Here is a 20,955-nt window from a genome sequence, read left to right on the forward strand (position 1 = left end):
TAATTAATTATTTTATTATTTAAGTTTCCAAATGCCGCATAAATATTAAAAAAAAAAAGCGGGTCATGTTTTCCTATAGTTTCTTAGAATCTTCTACTTTGGTGCTTATGGTATTAATTAAACGTTCTTTTATCCGATGTCTTTCTTGTGAATGATATGTTGAATTATAATCATTCTCTAATAATTACCAATTAAATAAGATGCTTGTCTTTTAAACAGCATTTCATGTTCAAAGACCTATTGATGAGCTTCAGTCCATTTCCCTTATTATTCTCATTGATGCTCCAAATGTTGCGTCCCTGACCAAAGAAAGCCCTATAATCATGGTGGCTTCTGAATCATTTAGGCATAGTCCTAATGTATTTTTTCAGCTTCCTTGTTTTATTATATTTTCTACCATAGACCTGGAATCAGCTACTCATGAAAAATTCTGGTTTCATTTGATAGAATATATTTGCAATGTAAGTGTTATTGGTAAGGATTTTATAACAAATTGATCTCAACTCTCATGGGATATAGGTATATCAGAATAATTATACTGTATATAAATGTAAGTAAGTTATATCTAGAAAATAGGAGAACATTGTTCCTTTCAGCCATTGATTAAATGAAAAGATGGTGATGATAAAAATCAGTTCCTGCAGTTACTATCTGTTTCAGAACCATGGATTGGTGGGTTTACTCCACAACTTGCAACACCCACATCCCATCCTAGAGGGCCAGTTGGAGTCCCAGCCACCCTTTTCCAAGTTGGCTCCCTCCCAACAGTCCCCAGAAGCCAACTGAGCAGCATGAGAACATGAGCCAAGGCAACCCGTGTGGGAGATCTGCAGGAAGTGCCTTAGTCTTGGTGTTGGCCTGCTCAACTGTGGCTATTGTATCTGTTTAGCAGATCAAAGAGCGCTCTCTCTCTCTCTCTCTCTCTCTCTCTCTGTCTCTGGCACTATGCCTTTCAAATAAATAAATCTTTTCAAAAAGAATGAAATTAAAACATATCCCTTTGTAAAGATTCTTTTTCATATTTATACAAAAACATACTTTGGAAAACCAAACATAATCTACAGTGGCACTTTAAAAATGAGATCTAGGCTCAAATTGTTAAAAAAAATCTATAATACCATTAGATGCCATGACATTACTTAAACTCTCATTACAGTTATGACCTTTGAAAATATTTTCTTAATGACCATCATTGCTAAGCAACATATTGCATCATTCAGTATATGATAGTCCTTGTAATTGATTAGGATGTTATTTTTAGAAGAATTAGAATAAGCATGTTTCATTTGCTCTATGCTTTTGCATCAGTTTGGTCAAACAAAACAAAATGAAAGCTAATCACTTTCTTTGTACTACAACTAAAATTATTATTTTTTATTTTTTTTAGCTTTGTAAAATTCCATAAATATATAGAACAGTGAGACAAATGATGCATTTTAAATATTGAGTGCTAGATATTTGTTGTCTGAAAAATAAACAGTAGTTGATGGTGCTGTCATTTTTTTCTTTGGGAAAACTATTCCTAAGAAAGAACATTTTTCTTGCATCTCACATTGAGCAGAGTTTTTCAACTTTGTTTCCCAATTCTGTAATGATCTAATGCAGTGTATGTTTAACCATGTGGTTTTGTATTGCATTGCAAAGACAGTAATAAAATACCTAAGATAGAATCTCATGACATATTTTGAAAAATTCCGAATTTATGTATCTATTTTCTAATATCCTTTGATTTATATGATTTCTTTATCCTCCAGCAGTTCCTCTCACAAAGTGGTTCTGTTTATTGTGTCACATGTAAAGTTGGATAAATCAGATTTATGGCAATATTAATTCCCTCAATTCATCATAGATTCATTTAGCAACTTATTTCAGACCAGTCAATATACTCAGTATAGAGATAGAATATCAACAATGTATGGCCTCTTACCCTGAGAAACATACAGGAGTCCAAGTACTCTAACAGACACATAACCCTAGCTTATATGAGATAAAATAGAGTGAATGAAATATGGTCTGAAAACAGAGACTAATTCTGTCTGGCAGAGGCATGGAAACCTCACAAAGGAGCTGATGTTTATGCTGAGACCAGAACGCTTCAACTGGCTGGTGTCTATGAAGGGCATTCCAGGCAAACACAGCTGCATGAGGAAGCACGGGAGCAAGGAAGACAGGGCATTGTTCGTGATGCTTAGTGAAGGTATTGGGAAATTAAAACAGGGCAAGAGACCCAGGCCAGAATGTAAGGAGCTTGGAATGTCAGGTGAAGTAATTTATCCAAAATAGTTTCTGCAAAAGCAAACAATAACACTATGTCATCTATATCTATATCCACTTCTGTATCTATCCATATGTACATAACTGCATCTACTTATCTGTAAGTATAATTATATACGTGGTGGTTGGTAGTCTTAACAGAGCAAAGAAAATGACCCGCTATTGCAACATCAGCCACGCTCATTAGGAATAACAAAAAACCCCAGAGTGTCCAGAAATCTATAATGTCAAGGATACAATCCAAAATTAACAGAAATACAAAGAGCAGAGAAGATGGAACACACTCTTAAATGAAATGGTTTTTGGAATAAAAAATATTTTAAAAACTAGTTTTAAGCTCCCTTTAATGAATTAATAAAATCACATTTCAGTGGATGAAAATCACAATAGAGAAACGGGAGAATTCAGCAGAAAATTAGAAACAAAGTAAACAAATGGAGATTTCTAAATAGAAAGTACAAATTCTGAAACTAAAATATTCACTGAGTATACTTGATAGGTTAGTGAGCACAACAAAAAAAAATTAACTTTGATAATAGTTCAAGACAAATTTCCTAAGATGAATAGAGACAAAACATACTTTTTTAAAAAAAGATTTATTCATTTTTATTACAAAGTCAGATATACAGAGAGGAGGAGAGACAGGAAGATGAATAGAGACAAAACATACTTTTAAAAAAAAAGATTTATTCATTTTTATTACAAAGTCAGATATACAGAGAGGAGGAGAGACAGGAAGATCTTCCGTGGCCGTCCCCGACTGCTTTCCCAGGCCACAAGCAGGGAGCTGGATGGGAAGTGGAGCTGCCGGGATTAGAACCGGTGCCCATATGGGATCCCAGGACGTTCAAGGTGAGGACTTTAGTCGGTAGGCCACGCCGCTGGGCCAGGTGATTCAACATCTTATCCCCCCACATTCTCATTTCCTCTTGCATCTCATAATATCAGCCTGTCAGAATGAATTAATCATGTACAGAACAGCCTCCGATCCAGTGAACTTCAATTAAAATACATTACAGTAAGATCGCTTGGATAACTTTAAAGATGTAGAACATAAACAACAGATTTCCAAATAACTGAGTATAGCGGTAACTCCATAAATAATTAGAAATTAATTTAGCTGAAATTGGATTAATGTTTTCTCCTGCTCTGTGGATTAGCTCTTTGATTTGTTCCTGTTTCCTTTGCTTTGCAGACGTTTTTCTTTTTAAAAAATGTGATGATCCCTCATTTGTCTACTTTTGTCATTGCCTATGTTTCAGAGTCACATGGAAAAATAATTGCCTATAGCAAAGTTATGGAGCTTTTCTTCAGTGTTTCTTTTCCTAATAGTTACACAGCTTCAGATTTTATACTTTTTTTAAAAAGATTTTGATTTTTGCTTAGACAATAGGAGTTCAATTTCATCTTCCTGTGTATATCCAGTTTCCCCAATGCCATTTTTTTTGAAGGGACTGTCCTTTCTTCACTGTGCTATTGATGTCTTGGTCAAATATCAACTGGCTTTAAAAATCTGAATTTATTTCTGAGCTCTTAGTACTGTTGCATTGTCTTTGTATAGAGCACTATGCTTTTCTAATTGGACTTGTTTCATAATGTTGAAATCAGGAATGTGTAATTATCAACTTGGTTCTTTTTTGCTGAATATTCTTTTGGCTATTGGGGATGTGTTTGTTGTAATCCTGTAGGAACATCAGGATAATTGTTTCTAAGAAAAATGACATCCTAAGTTCGATAGGTATTGCACTAAATCTGTGGATCACTGTGTTAAATACAGTGAATAGTAATGTAATTCAGCATACCAGAATTTATGAGACGTAGCTATGACACCCCACGGAGGGAATTTTTCAGTTTTTTTCTGTTTTTACTAGGCATATTTGAGAGGATCAGCTGAAGGCCTAGAGTCTTACCTTAGTGAGGTGTATATGGAAGATTATGGTAGAGCAGGCTAAGCCACAGCCTGCTACTCTGGCTTCTTGTACGGTACCAGTTCATGTCCCACCTACTCCACTTCTAGTTCAGCTCCCTGTTAATGGCCTTGGAAAAGCAGCAGACTTCCAGGATTGGCTCCTCTAGCCCCTAGAGGCAAACTCCAGAAGAATTCTCTGACTTTCCTCCAAGTAGGTGGAAGGCCATTCCCGGGGCACCCTCGTTCTACCCACAGCATGCTGCTCTTTGGAAAGAGTCTAGAGAAGCGAAACTTGCTAAACCCCTATGGCGTTAACACCGTTAGATTATCCCCATTGTCCAGTCATGCTCGTTCAAAATTGTCCACTCTTCATTAAACCTAGGTACAAAGATAATTGACAATTCTGAAGTGCTTTCCTCAAAAGAAATGCTGTTTGTCATATCAGCTTAGTGTCGTTGAAATGGTTGAACAAATGTCCATGATGTCTTCTTTTAACGAATATGGTTCATTAGATAAATGTACTTTGTTTAAAAAAAATGAAAGAAAATCCAACTCATTGATTCGTACATTACACTATTGCTGGGAGAATAAAGACAATTTCACCTAGACACCAATTAGTGATAACTTTAGCACTGAACGTTTCAATGCTATTTATCAGTGCATAAATGGAATTGCATTAAAATCATGTGAATGGTGAGAATTTTGCTACGTTGATAGACTAGCTTCCCTTATAACATCCAGACATACTTGAATTTCAACCCTTTTGAATTAATGCAATTGGCATAATGCTATTCAATCAACTACTCTAGTGAGAAATTCCCTATTGTCAAACTGGCTGTGCTATTGCCGTCATTCAGCTAGCATTTCTCATTTTTCCATTGTGTGTCCTGCCTCTCCATCAATAGCTGCATTTTTCAGAGCATTTACCATTTGTCTCACAGTATTTGTAAATAGACATCTACCTGTGTGTTATTTAATGTTGTCTTTCAGAACTAGTCAATTCATTTTACAAAAGCGTCCATCAGAAACCTAGTTAAGCTTCTTGATGTTTCAAGTTTCTTCTTTATTTCTTTTCTTGTAGATAAAGAGTTCATCTACAGAGAAAAGAAAGGAAATGTGATACTGCAGAATGTTGAAACAAATATTTCTACTGTGTTAATAGAAGCCAAAAAAATTGTAAGTACTCTCTGTAATGACCAGGATGAATTTCAGTTTTTCCTCCTACAAATCAATAAAGCAGAAAATGACTTTAGGTTTCAACTTTTAGTATAGCCCAGGAGAAGCAATAAACCTGTAATAGTATGGACTGAGCAACTAAAGATAATGTGAAATTGAAGCCACACTAATTTAATGAAATGAAAGCACAGTTTCTTCTGGTGTCCGGGAAATTTCTCTGCAGGTGTCGGAAACAAGCATTGCATATCATATATAATTAAAGATGAAGTCCTAAGGCTCTTACACATTTACAGAACAATTGCAGTTAAGCCTATAGAATACTTCAGGAGAAAGTGTTCAGATTTCATTTAAGAAAATTCCTCTTTACATACAGAGGGAATGTTAACTTGGGCTCTGTGACTGCACATCATAATGCTGTTAAGGGATGGCTATGCTTTAAAACATGTACTGGAATCTGTTTAAATGCCACTGCATTAGAACCTGGTAAAGAAACTTGTTTTCATGAAGTTTTGAATGACAGTAAGATTTTGGGGTCTATGTACAATTAAAGATGTTTATTAGGAACATTGACAAAAGTTATGTACCAAAAATCAGTGTACGAGAGATAACTGTTGACTACATATTCATGTTCGTTATTGAAAAATAAAAGGAATCCCCATTTTACAGAGGTGATCCTCTCATCTGATATGCCAGGGAAAGCAAAGGAATAAAACCAAGCCAAAATGGGTGTTAAAAAATAAGAGGTAAGCCTGGTTTGACAAATGAGGATGCTGAGCCTCGAGTTGATGAGTTAGCTCGGCGGAGCTTAGAGCATGCACTGGAAGCTGAATGGGAAGTCACAATGGGTCCAGTGGAGGTGGAAGGGCATGTCCATCTTTTCCATTCCCAGACCCATGGGAAAACTGCTCCACCTTGTTTTCTAACTAAAAGCACATTTAAGTTACTGTTTTTAGAATTTAGTCTAATTTGGTTTGTTATCATGATAATGTTTTTTTCAGGAAAAAATTGGTTTACTGAGGCTTAGTGTTAAAGGAAGCTGCCTTTACACCACAACTGGGCTCAGAGAGCTTGCACTGTAGGGTGACTGTGGAGTTCTTAAAATAATTGATTTGTGTCACTAGACAGTATAATGCAAAGTTAGGACCTGGTTAAAAAAAGTGTATGTACTTGTGTTCTTAATTAAGCAATAATGTTTAGTAGAATTATTACATGAAGACTTGATTCATTCCAGTTAAAAATACTAAAAATCTCAAAAATGGCTTTCTAATATTAATTTAGAGGAGAAAATCAGAAGAGTGAGAGTAAGTTCATTGTAGTGTCAGAATGTTATTTGTATATCATATGAGAATATCAGTTTTGTAAAGGTTGGGTGCTATAAATACAGATGTATTTAGTAGTGAAATACCAGAATATGAACCACCTTCTCATCCTGAAGTCATTGGCTTCTGAGGCACCATAGATTTTAATTGAAGTTATTTTAGCCAAGTAATAGAGTCAGTTCAGAAACCAAGGTAGGCAAATAAATGTCCTCATCCCACGTCACATGACTTATTCTAAACAATGTAATCTTTTTCTTCTTACAACATCATTAACTGTCGCATTTTATAAACATTTATTGAGTACCAAATGGATGCCATGTGATTAATTCATTGTTTTTGTTAAAAGTTAAATAGAATGTAAGTATACTTAGAAATAGACCTCCAAAAATGGGGTGGTGGGGAGGGAGCATCATGGAGGGGCCAGCCGCATAATTTAGAATGCAGTTAATCCACATTTCATTTCTGTTGAGCCAGTTGGTGATCAACACTCTTTGGGCTTTGGCTTGATCTTCTATCTCCAAGTCCAAGCTGATTTCCTCTTCCAGTCTAGGTCGTAGGTCTCCCGGAAGATCAATGTATTTTCATGAGCAAGTGAGGCAGCCAAGGATGGTGTCCCAAGGGCTCAGAGTTTCTAGAAGCATCTACTATCTGGAGAAAGGTGTGGACTTTAGAAATCCAGGGCAGCTGCACATCCACATTCTGTTCTTGCCTCTCTGGTGACTCGCCAGTCAACTCTTACTTGGAATTCCAGGAACCTTAAGTTAACTGACCTGAGACTACTATGTGGCCAACCTTTTTATTTTGGTCTATAAAATATCCTGAAACAAACAGAGAAATACAAACTAAGCTGTGAACTGCAGGTTTTTAAAAATATGCCCTACAACGTGGATCTTTCATTTCACTCATTTTCCCCAGCCAATAAATAAAGAGTCTTCATGTGTCTTTGCTAATGCATATAGTCTCATAGTTAAGTTTCCCCAATCCATTTGTCTCCCGGTCACTTCCTGAATCCTTGGCTTAACCAATGCAAATGAATGCCAACATGACCCTCCCATCAGAAAGGCAGTTAGGATCATTGATGATTATGCAAATGTAAGGTTGTGCTGAGTGCTAGAATTACAGGCATGTGTCTCACCCTGCCTTTCTCATCAAATGCTTTTGACCAAAAATTTAAATGCAGTTGTTCTTTATCACATATTGCAGAATGCAACATATAAATCGTAAATATGCATTCAACATGTTATAATGATTGTATCCTTATCCACACTTTTTGTGGGTATTTTTTGCTTTTATATATTTTGTTAATATGGTATATTTAGATCTTCATTATTTGATAGTGTGCCATATTTGAAATGTAAAATAATTCATGGTACAGACTACTTGTCAAAATGTCTTTCCATTTCCATTTTAAAATCTTTGAAATATTATTCTAGATATCAACAGAACATGAACTAAATGTTCATGTGGTTATCCCCCAAATTAAAAACATCTCCTCTAGAAAAATGCTTTTCAATGTAAAATTTGATGCTGTTTGAGTTACCATTGTCTCCCATAGTGCTTAGTAACATAACCTAGACTGAGCAGGTGCTCCATGGCTGTGTGTTTTTTGAATGACAGTATAAGGCAGAAGTTTCCACAAAATCTGTGTGAGTGAGAGTTAGGTTTGTAGGGGCTGTTCAGTTCTAAGTTTATGACCTTGTGCCTAGGATCTACAGCTCCATGCTAGAATTTCACTCTGCCCAGTTGTAATGAGATTTTAGGCCAATTTTATAAACTGCACTCTCTAGTCCTAACCTTCAGGACTGTGGCCAGGACTCCAGTAGATATTTGTTACATGTTGGCATTTGAACATAAGCCACATATGAAACCCAGAGTGTTAAATTAGACCAGAAGGTTTAGCTGAGGTTCAAGGCTCAGGCAGAATGAGCACAGGGTTTAAGCAAGTAGAACCAGAGGACAACACAACCAATGAGTACCAAGAACACGTTGTAGGGAGTGGGAAATCCCATGATGCTAAAGTAGTAACAGGTACTGATTGGAAGCACCTGCCTAGGGGTTGAAATGTAACATGCTAGCTATATTTGCCACAAACACAAGAGGCCAGATGAAATGAGCAAGGAATATAAGAGGTCCTTTATTTTGGTGGGAGGGTCAGCTGTGGGGCACAGAGAATGCAGAAGCAGAGAGCTAGAGAGCAAGAGAACCAGAGAAAGAGAGGGAGAGAAAGAAAAAACAATGGAGGTGGGAAAACATAGTGTAGAGAGAGAATGTAGACAATGTAGAGAGAGACAAAGAAGAGCAGAGTAGGAGAATAAAGGAAAGAGGCAGCATTGTCACAATCAGGATGGCAGAATAGGGTAAAGGACATGTTTAAAAACAGGGGCATTAGCCAATGTGAAACAGAGAGGGCACACTCCAAGAAATAGGAGATGACAGAGCAACAGCAGAAGGGTACCTGGACACTGACAGACATAGGAGAGCGGCAGACACAACGGTGTGGTGTAGCAGCGGCGTTCAGCCAGTGTTCTGAATTGCAGCAGCAGCTGGAAGTCCATCAGCAGCAAGGTGGGAAGGGATGTTCACTGGGAACTCAGAAGGTGAACCCAGACAAAGAACTGATCGTCCTGCTTGTCTGTTCGATTTGACCAGGCGCGGAGACAGAGTGGCAGGTCTCAGTCAGGCGGTGCAGGAACAGGGTGGATTTCACAGCTCAGTCCACCCCCTAGAGCCAATTGGGCATGATTTTTCTCAAGGAGGCAAAGGCTATGGGACAGTATTGTGTATACACTGAGCTGACAGTGAACTGATTTTTGACTCAGTGAACTGAAACAACATGGCATCCTTCAGGTTCCACCAAAGACAGTTCCAAATTGCCCTCAGATCTGATGGCCAACGGATCAAGAACTGTAGTAGTGGCATCTCAGGCACCATTTTGTATGGGGTGGCAAAGGCTTTAAGACTGCAGAGACAACAGTGAGCTGTGCATGAGCTGAGCTGGGAGCGGACTCACTGACCTCAGTGCATTGCCTTGTTCCATAGGGCAAAGAAGTCCATTTTGGTATCATACAGGTCAAAACAGGTCCGTGTGGCCCTCATACCTAACATCCAACAGTTTTATGCAAGATCACCATCAACAACAACCTTACTATATAGGACACCTGGTGTCTCCCTAATCCTGGGACCTGCTCCAACTGAAAGTGGGAGAAAGGTTGTATAGACAATGGTACAGCCGCGTGGAATCACAGGAGGTGGAGACTGGTGAGCCAGAAGCTGGGGCTACAGAGACCATGGTGGAAATCTAACATAAGAACCCAGACCTGGAATTTGCTGGAAGGAGTGGCACAAATGACTGCAAACAAAGAGCCGTGTACCAACTGCAATAAGTAAAACCAAATTGTAGACTTATGAGTGACACAGCTTAGAAACCTATCCCAAAGAGAAGAATCTGATAACCAGAAGTACAATGATCAAGAGCAAAGGAGGAGACAAAGGTACAATGAACATTACTGAAGACTGCCCTGCAAAGGAGCAAAAGCCTTTGCCAATCTTAGAGTTCACTGAGGAAGACATTGAGAAAATGGGGGATACATAATTCAAAACACTTGTTATGAAACTTCTTATCTCGGACGGAAGATCTTCCTCTCTGTCTCTCCTCCTCTGTGTATATCTGGCTGTAATAAAACGAATAAATCTTTAAAAAAAAAAAGAAACTTCTTATCAACAATGAGAAGCATGTAAAACAGGCATTCAAGGAGTTTAAGGAATATGTCAGACAGGAAATGAATCAAATGAAAGCTGATATATCAGAAATGAAGAATACAATGGAGCAAATTAAAAGTACAGTATAGGGTTTCCAAAATAGAATGAAAGAGGCAGAAGAATCTCAGGTTTGGAACATATTTTCTGTCACCAGGGGAAAACAAACAGCAATCTGGAAGCAGAGCTGGGTCAAGCTAAAAAAATATTCAAGAATTAAAAAACACTATTAAAAGGCCAAATATAAGAGTTACGGGAGTCCTAGAAGGTGCAGAAAGGAAGTTGGGATTAAAAATGTATTCAATGAAAGAATAAGAGAAAAGTTCCCTAATCTAGAGAAAGCAATGAGAAACAACATCCAGGAGTGGCACAGAACTCCCAACAGGGTTGACCAAAAGTGATCTTCACCATAACACATGATAATCAGTTGACATATAAAGGCATGCCAATTAAACTCTCAGGAGACCTCTCCCAGGAAACTCTACAGGCCAGAAGAGAATGGAGCGGCATATTCCAGATTCTAAAAGCAAAAAATTGTCTGCCCAGGATAACATATCCAGTGAAACTTTGTCTGTGAAAATGAAATAAAATTCTTCCACAGTAAAGAAAAGTTAAAAGAATATGCCTTGTCCAAACCTGCCCTACAAAGGATACTTAAAGATGTTCTCTTGACAGAGAAGAGGAACAACACCCACCAAAACCAAAGGCAGATGTGAAGAACATCCCAGTAAAATAACAACAGAAGACTAAATTAATAAACCAGCCATTGGTAAAATGACAGGACCAAATTACTATCCATTCATATTAACCCTGAGTGTAAATGGCTTAAACTCATCAATCAGATGTCATTGATTAGTAGACTGGATTAAAAAAAAAACAAACAGAAAGCATCTATCTGTTGCCTACAGAAGACATATCTCACCAGCAAAGATCAGTGGAAGTCATATCTCATGGACTTTGATTTTTTTTGTAGTTTCATCTCTTCAAATCATGTTGTTTCTTGTTAAATTCTTCAGTGACTCATAGATCATACAGTAGCATCATTTTCTTCAAGTAGGTTCTTGATTGTCTGTTGTTTCTTCAGAGACACATTAGTCATTCAGTGTCATGTTATTTAACTTCATGGTGTTCATTTCTTTTTTCTTCCTGTTGCTGATACTGTTTGTGGCTTTTCATTTAAGGGGATGTATAGTAACTGTAACAGAAACTAGCATATCCAGATGTGAGGATACGATGCAGTATGCATTTCTACTTCCAGACCAAAAAGGAACTCCCAATGAAACAGTTTACTATATCTTGACAGTAGGATGTTGGATTCTCTGCCATTGTCCATGCTTGCAATGATGGACATATGACTATTGATGAAGTATTATATTATAGCAATAAAATAGGGAACTTCTTAGAGAGGGACGGGATTAGGGAAGGGTTTAAGGAAATCCCAGGGCCTATGGAAGTGTATCATAAAATGATAATAATAATAAAATGAGATAAAATTTAAATGATATATATATATAATTAAAACGTAATCAGTCATTAAAAACTAAAAAAGAAAAATAAAAAAGGAAGAGACACCTTTATTGCCTCAAGGTAGGTAAGGAGAGTATGGGGTCTGGGATTGTCAGATGTGGCTGTAAGTGGACACCAGGGATAAATGCCCCAGGGGATTGGAGGAACAGGGCCATGAGGTACAGGGCCATTAAACAGTGGATTGGCAGAGAGCACAGTTTAAATTTAAGAAGAGCACAGTCTAAATTTAAACCCCAGGAAGCTTACTTAGGCAAGTGAGCCTTTGAGGGGATCGAGACCTAGGGGATTGTGGTGGTGCTAGGTGAGCAGGTTTTCGAGGTGGCTTTGGTTCAGTCTCTGGGGTCTCTGCTCCAGTGGCTCCTTATATAGCCACCTGAACTTCAAAACTGAGAGCACCTTTGGAGCTGTAAGCATGCTAAAGACCTCGTGGTTCTTCCACTTACCTAAAGATTATCTGCCACAAATAGACACAATCCTCAGGTCTCTTACTGAAATGTCTGTAACCAAAGCAAACTAAAGACCCACCACAGAGGAAGACAGAGCAAATCCAACACTGTACCTACAACACGGAGTAAGTGCAGGCCAGTGTTTCCTGGGCGCTGCCTCAAAAATACCCTTGAAAGTGCGCTCAGTAATCTGACCTTTCTTAGCATTTCATGTATTGCACAGGTCCTATGCTTTTTCACATCAATATATCTCTGACTTTTTTTTCTTATTGATTTGCCAATTGTTGCTTTGTCTGAACAGTCTCAGATTTAGAACCTTAAGGGGCAGAGTTGAAACTTTTCTACACCAGAATGAGGTGGTATCATCAAAATCAATTATTGCTAGAGACAGTCTCAGACTTCCAAGAATTAATAAAAAATAGATCTACTTGAATTATGCATTTGGTATCCCAGGAATTTAGGAATATTCTCTTTGATTCCACTTTTTAAGGTCATTTAAATGGCAACCTTAATATTATTTTTGTTTCCATGCTGCTTATAAGATTCTTTTGTTGGAAAAGTAATGAATTACTAAAAAATGTTTTGGGTTTTTCTATGTATCATATTTCTCCTTTTAAAAATGAGTCAGTGTAAATACAAGTGCATCTCATTACCTAATCTGGGTCTTTAAACATTGGACGAGTGGACTCGTGGCTCCTGAAAACTTCTACAGATATTTTCTTTGATAAACAGAGCACTAACTTGTTCCTTCATGCTTTGTTCACTTCCTCCCTTTCAAGTAAAAGTAAACTTCAAGTGTACCATTTGCTGCATTCAACTAAACAGATTCCACAGGGCTGTAATTCCTGTTTGAAGTTTTATTTTTCATGATACAGTTCCTTAGGCTCAGAGATTTACTATCCACCCTCCCCAGCCTCCTTCCCCACACAACTGTTTTCCTCTATATTATACTAGTAGTATAGTCTTTCCACAACAGGCACAAGTCCATCACTCCTCTGTTTAAGCGTATCATCACATCGTAGGTATGGACAATGATAGAACATCTAGCATTCTAGTTCAAGATATGCAGAGTGTCATTGGCCAGAGATGCATACTGTACTGTATCTTTATTTCTCAGTATACTTGCCTCTAATATGCAATTTGTCTAAATAAATATGTGTATATACACATTTACCTGTGCGTTGATCTTGTATTTTACATGAAAGTTGCCTGTATCACAGAGAACGTATGATATTTGTCTTTGGAGCCTGGTATATTTCATTGAGCATAATGATCTCTAGTTGGGGTCATTCTGTAATTCTTCTGAAAAATGAGCCATATCTGTGTGATTAAGACATACCACAATAAAATTTCTCAGAGGGATGAAATGTTTTGCCTTTGCTTGAGATTTATATATTTGAAGCTGGAATAGCTCTTGGAGATTGTATCATCAAAATTTTTGTTTACTGACATGAGGAAGCCAAGAGGGTCCACAAATGAAAGTATGGTTTGAAATCCATTTGGTGTGTTGTTGATCTTAAGGCCAGTGTAGAATAAATCCCTATATTCTTCTATACTCCTCATATATTAGATGCCCTTGAAATCAATAATGCCACTAGTGACAGTGAAATAAGTAAGGCTGGATCACCGGATCATTTTAATTGTCTCATGTGCTGGCAGGCAACTTTACAATACAATTCAAGAGCCTTGAAAATGTTTATGCATTTGGATTCACTCTGGAAATTGTAAGTAAATATTAGGAAGTATACAAAGTTTACAAGATGATTTATTCCAGAAAAATACCTGAAACTAAGAAAATGAAATAAGTAAAAATATTAAAAATATGTTATTTCCATTAAAATAATAGCTGTGAAGGTTATATAGTAATGTGAAAAATGTTTATCATGTTATATTAAATAAGTGGAACAATTCAATAGGCTTTTAAATTCTTAGGCTTCTATTGCAGATAGCATCAAGATGTATTGAAAAGACTGGCTCACGAGTACTGGACTATGAAAACAGTTTATCTTTTCAGATGATGAAATTCTGTATAATTTTCTAGTGTGGTAATTTTCATAATAGAAGTTTCAATGCCATCTATTCAGTCATTTTGACCGGTTTAAAAAAAAATTCTGTCTCAGGTTTTGAAGAGATTAGATGTCCTCCAATGATGAGTAAGTAAGAATTCTAGCAAGTTCCAGGAAACACTTGGAGGTGAGAATAAAACCATTAAAATTGGAAAGTATTCAGCTGCCTTGCTCATCAGGTTTCCTGTTTTTCTCTACTTGTTTTACTTGCTAATCTATTTGTCTAGTTAATTATTTTAATTACTCAATTAGCAATTAAGTTAAAAATATTTTGTTTCTCTAAATCACGACCCCTTTGATTTACAAGTATACCATCTTACAATGAAGGATTTAAATTTTTATCTAAGTTTCTAAAAGTGAATTTGAACTCACAGAGAAGAATTAGGTATCAAGAGATGTATTACAGTGTTAGGAACAAAATTGCTGTGCAACAGAGGAGGTTTGAGTGTGATGCAGATTGGGACTCAAGGTAGCTTGGGTTTTGAACAGTGGACGATGTTCAGCCTTCAGTATATTGACTTCATGCTATGTCAGGTTATCTCTACCGAGTGCTCCCACTGCTCTTGGCTAAGCCCTTCTAGTGAGTGGGTGCATTCAACACAGAGAGGCCACATCCTTTGCTCACAGTGCTGTTGTGCAGGAGCTGGTCAGCTCTACCTGGCATGGCCCGGGGTGGGAGCAGGCCAGTCTGGGGGATGTGGATCTTGTCTGCTGTTCAGCTCCCACAGCAGACTCCATCTCCTTGAAGCTCCTGTACTTGTGCCCAGAATAGGGGTGACAGTGGCAGCAGTGACAATAAAGCCCCAAAGCACAGCTCTTCCCTAATCTGAGACTGCATTGCACGAAGCATGTAAGGCACCTGTTTGTCTGCAGGGAAGAGGCTAGCTTCTGGCCATCCATGCTGTCCCCTGAAACGTTTGGTTTGGCCCACAGTCAATGCTAAACCCACATTTCTGGCATTTCTTGAAAAGTATGAATATCTGGCGGCAGCACCAACTCCTTGTTTTTCTCATAGCAAAATTTGGCCGGAGCTGGGCAGCAACCGGCCTCTCAGACAGATTTATTCTGGCCAGTGCTCACAGTGAGCCTTGCTCACTAGCTTGCATTCAGCTGGACTGGAGCCTCACATGAAACTCTGTAGCCAAGGAACAAAAGGATGGCATGGTGATTCAACGTCTTTTTTTTTTAAAGATTTATTATTATTGGAAAGCCGGATATACAGAGAGGAGGAGAGACAGAGAGGAAGATCTTCCATCCGATGTTTCACTCCCCAAGTGAGCCGCAACGGGCCGGTGCGCGCCAATCGGATGCCGGGAACCAGGAACCTCTTCCGGGTCTCCCACGCGGGTACAGGGTCCCAATGCATTGGGCCGTCCTCGACTGCTTTCCCAGGCCACAAGCAGGGAGCTGGATGGGAAGTGGAGCTGCCGGGATTAGAACCGGCGCCCATATGGGATCCCGGGGCTTTCAAGGCGAGAACTTTAGTCGGTAGGCCACGCGGCTGGGCCAGGTGATTCAACATCTTATCCCCCCACATTCTCATTTCCTCTTGCATCTCAAATGGGCTCCTTCTTTTGGTTCCTTTTTTTCTCTTTGCATTCTCTTTTTCTCTTTTCTTTTGCTGCTTATATTTTGTAAAACAGAACAGAGAACAACAATGGTGTTTACTTATTTTTTAAGTTTTTTTTTTTTGCTATTTTTGTTTTACCTTTTATTTCATGAGTATCTTTTTAATTTTAAATTAGATGACTAGAATGTTTTATACTTAGCTCCTTAGAAGAATCAAGAAGTTGAGACACGATTCAGTCTTCCAAGCCCAAGGCTGCTGCTATACTTTCTTCTGGGGTAGGTCCTCCATCATCTTGTTACTCTTTTCTGTAGCTGCATGTTCAAGTTTTCTCTGAGTTTCACAACCAGTGAATGCAGTAAGGGAGCAGCAGCTGAGTGTCCGTCCCTCGGGCTTGAAATGGAACGGTTTGATGTGAATTGATGTCCAGCTATGGGATGTGGCTCCCAGCATTGAGAGAACCGCCAGGGCTAGATGTTTGACACAGTAGCTAAGATGCCACGCGGGCCACCTACATCCTGTATCTGAATCCCCAGGTTCAAATCCCTCCTCCACCATAAAAATAATAGTTTGGAATTTTTTTATGTAGCTCATGACCAGGTTTTTACACCAGGTGCACTATGCTTCTCAGGTACAGACCTCCAGCGATTTCAGTTGTTCTGGTATCTTCTATTCATTTGCCAGGTGACCTTTGGTAAGTTGTCAATCTCCATGAACTTCTCTACAAAATCTATAAAATTAACTTGTCAATCATCTTTAACTAAAAGCACCACTTATCAAACTGCTTTAGTTGTGTAAAACAAATTTGTATAATTAATTAGAAAGTGATTATTTAATGTCATACATAAATTTTCAACAGAACAGAAACCCAATTAGAAGGTCTTTGCTTCAGAATATCAGTGATAGCAATGAAGGACTATTGCTGGGTTCAGAGCATTTGTGTCGTAAAGTTGAGTGAGCCTGACAAATCGGTGGCCATTGACAGGGATAGGGGTGGGCTAAATCCTCAACCTTGTAAGCTCCAGGATTCCATATGGACTCCAGGTCATATTTTGGCTGCTCTTCTTCACACACAGCTCTGTGCTTGTGGCCTGGGATATCAGTAGAAGACGGCCCAAAGTCTTGGGACCCTGCACCCGTGTGGGATACCAGGGAAAGGCTCCTGGCTCCTGACTTGGGATCAGCTCAGCTCTGGCCATTGCAGCCATTTGGGAAATGAACCAGTGAACAGAGAATCTTTGTGTCTCTCTTCCTCTCTGCAAATCTGATCTGTCTTTCTAATAAAATCTTAACAATAAGAAAGATATGAGGGAGGTGAGCTCATCCAGCCACTGTCTCACTTCTCCAAAGGCCGCAGCTGCTGGAGCTGAGCCAGTCCGAAGCCAGGAGCCTTGAGTTTCCTCCAGGTCTCCCACATGGGTGCAGGGTCCCGAGGACTTGAGCCATCCTCCCTAGCTTTTCCAGGCCATTAGCAGGAAGTTGGATTGGAAGCAGAGCAGCATCCCGTTTGGGATTCCGGAGCCACAGGCAAATGTTTAGCCTCCTATGCAATGTTACCAGCACTGTAGCGGAGAGATTTTATAAATAAATAAATAGATTGTTAAACAGATATTAGTTTCACTCTCAATATCAGCTTTTTACTAATATGCATCAGAAGACAGCATGGTCTCAAGTAGCTAGCTGTTTTCCATTCGTGTGAAAGATAAGGTTGAGTTTCTGGCTTCTGTTCTCAGTGTAGCCTAGTCCTGGCTATTGTTGGTTGTCTGTTTGTCTCTGTCTTTACCTATCTCTCTCTCTCTCTCTCTCTCTCTCTCTCTTTCTCTCTCTCTCTCTCTCTCTCTCTCTCTCTCTCCTTCAGAGACTATTTGCCATATTAAATAAAGAAGATAGCTTGTACCTTTATATATATATACATATATACATATATATATACATATATATGTATACATATATATACATATATATATGTATGTATATATATATATATATATATATATATATATATATATATATATAGAGAGAGAGAGAGAGAGAGAGAGAGAGAGAGGAGACTATTTGCCATATTAAATAAAGAAGATAGCTTAGGGACTTCTGAATCCTAAATTTGAGTGCCTGAGTTCAATGCTATGAACAAGCCAAGTTTAATCATGACAACAACATTTGGATATCAGGAACCCATTACAAGTGCAAAATAACAAAGTTTTTATTATTAGATCATTAGATGCACAAGGGCATGTAATAACATGCATTGGCAAATCCCAGCAAAGACACAAGGTAACACAATAATGTAAAGCTGCTTAAATATTTTAAAGCTTATTTACCCAGCACTACCCAGCAGGACAAAATCATTCCAAATAGCAGATGAGGAAATTTTGAATTATAGTTGTTTATCAAGCAGGACTACTCATCATTGCTGCTAATATTTCATTACTCCACGGAATTATCACATCTGCCATGAGATAAGTACAAATCTTAATTCTATTTTAAAAAGGCCCAAGAAATTGGGGAACTTTCTAAAGCTTACATATTAATAATAAAAAATTAATAAACAAAAATGCCTTATCATGATGATAAGGAAAGCTGCATTACAGAAGGCAGGGAGCACAGAGCTGCTGAGAAAACCCCTCACATCTCAAGCAATGCACTAGCATGATGAGCAGCACGGGGACGAGGCAAAAGGCACCTGTTGCTCTTCCTACAACGGTGCAGTCTATACTGGGCAGAGTACTGTGCCCCTTTCCCAGGTCAGTGCCTAAGCACACAACATTTGAACCCACCCCAGTGCCAGCAGTTAATGCCAGAAATCTACAAAGAGTTCCTTCAACTTTATCAGAAAAGAGAGATGACTAATACAAAATAGATGAAAAATATGGTAGGGAGGGATCAAGCACGCCTCAAACCAAAGCTTGCTTTTCCCGGAAAATTGATCTTTTATTCAAGACTCGGGGCAAAGGTTTAAGAATGTGCCTGGTGTTTTCTGCATCTGTTGCCTGCATTTGGTGAAAAGGTGGACCTGCAGCCTGACATTTCCACAAAGGCGAAGGGCCTGGAGACATGAATTTGAAATGCGTGAACTCCTGCCTAAGAATGGCAGCAGTAAGTTACCCAAGAGCCTGGGGAGATCCCCCGGTTTCAGGTGCTATCATTAGCAGCTGACCTCCTTCAAGGAGTCTGACCTGTCCTGATTTCTCAGTCTGGCGAGCTGCATTCTTGGCTGCTTTCTGTTGGAAGTATCTTCGTATCAGTCACAATGATGTGTCCATCTTTGTAACAGTAGAGAACATCATTTGCTGATTGAACAAATGTTAACGAAGCATTTATTAAACCTGGAGGCCACAATTCCAGATAATTTTTAAAACTAATAAAATTTGTGAAGATGTTATGTCAAATTTGCTAACGTTTATGAAACAGATTCATCGTTGAAAAACACAAATCATAACAGCTGGGAGCCCTGCTGTGGCACAGCAAGTAAAGCCACTGAGTGTAGTGCCAGTATACCCTATGGGCATGGTTTCGGCTATAGCTAGCTATTTCAGCCATTTGCATATGGATGATTCTCTCTGTCTCTCTCTCTCTGTCTGTCTTGGTCTATCTCTGCCTGCCAGCGCCTCCCTGTGTGATTCTGTCTTTCAGGTAAAAAAAATAAATAAATAAATCCCTTTGTGGTGGAATTGGCACAGTGACATAGTAAACTAATCCTGCAGCTGCAATGCTGGCATCCCAGATGGGCACCAGTTTAAGTCCTTACTGATCCACTTTCCACCCACTTCCCTGCTTATGCCCGGGGAAAGCAGCAGAGGATGGCCCAAAGCAAAGCTTTGGGCCCTGAACCCTAATAGGAGACTTGGAAGAGGCTCTTGGCCTTGGATTAGTTCAGTTCTGGCTATTGTGGCCATTTGTGGAATGAAGCAGTAGATGAAAATCCTCTCACTGTCTCTCCTTCTCACTGTAAAATCTGCCTTTCAAATAAAAGTAAATCAAGTATTTTAAGTAAATAATAAATCTTTAAGAAAACAAATGTATCATAACACCTCACTAATTGAGAAATAACTAAATTAATAGTCCCATATTGATGTAATAAGTTGAGTTAGTTCAAGTCCTGAATGCCTTCGTTGGACAGTTTGACTAAACATTAAAAAGAATAATACTAATTCTACACAAAAATGCTATGATTAAAAAATGTCTCCCAAATTCCTATTGGAAGCTTAATCCCCAAATCCATCAGTTGCTATGACTTCTAGGTGGGATGTTTGAGGAACAATTGAGATTAGATGAGGTTTTCAGAACAGAATTCCAGTGGATTCTTGTGGCTTCAGTGGCTTAGCAGAAGAGGAGCAGAACCTTGAATTAGTATGTTCAGTTTCTCTTGCCATCTGGTGCTCACTGTCATGTTAGGACACAGAGAGGACCCTCGCCTGCCCACATGCCAAGCAGCTGCCAGCCCGATACCTTGAGCTTATGAATCTCCAGAAGTATGAGCAAAATGAACGTCTATTTATTTAAATTTTTATTTATTTTTATTGCAAAGTCAGATTTATAGGGAGAAGGAGAGAGAGAGAGAGAAAGGCCTTCCATCTGTCGGTTCACTCTCCAAGCAGTTGCAATGGACGGGCTAAGCCAATTCGAAGCCAGGAGCCAGGAGCTTCCAGGTCTGTCATACAGGTGCAGGGTCCCAAGGCTTTGGGACATCCTTTACTGCTTTCCCAAGCTGCAAGCAGGGAGCTGGATGGAAAGGAAGTGGAGCATCCAGGACACAAACTGGCACCCATAGAATAAAGTTGATCCCAGGAATCCAAGGTTGGTTTGATACTTGAAAATGAAGCAATGTTATTTGTCATATGGACAGAATAAGACAATAAAAAAATTGATCATTTAAATAAGTGTAGAAAGCATTTGAGAAATTCCGACACACATT

The 20,955-nt window shown here is 38.7% G+C and overlaps 1 protein-coding gene across 2 annotated transcripts in view; it reads left to right on the top strand.

Annotated features, from left to right (window-relative positions):
- The window catches only part of DPP6 (dipeptidyl peptidase like 6), a 797,513-nt gene that overhangs the window by 447,927 nt on the left and 328,631 nt on the right, over window positions 1-20,955 (top strand). For both annotated transcript variants that reach the window (XM_058660636.1, XM_058660637.1), the window contains one exon: window positions 5,265-5,359. In XM_058660636.1, the coding sequence (XP_058516619.1) occupies window positions 5,265-5,359 (95 nt within the window). The remainder of the gene's footprint in view (window positions 1-5,264; window positions 5,360-20,955) is intronic.

Source organism: Ochotona princeps, chromosome 2 (genome assembly GCF_030435755.1).
Source record: "Ochotona princeps isolate mOchPri1 chromosome 2, mOchPri1.hap1, whole genome shotgun sequence".
Classification (NCBI taxonomy): domain Eukaryota; kingdom Metazoa; phylum Chordata; class Mammalia; order Lagomorpha; family Ochotonidae; genus Ochotona; species Ochotona princeps.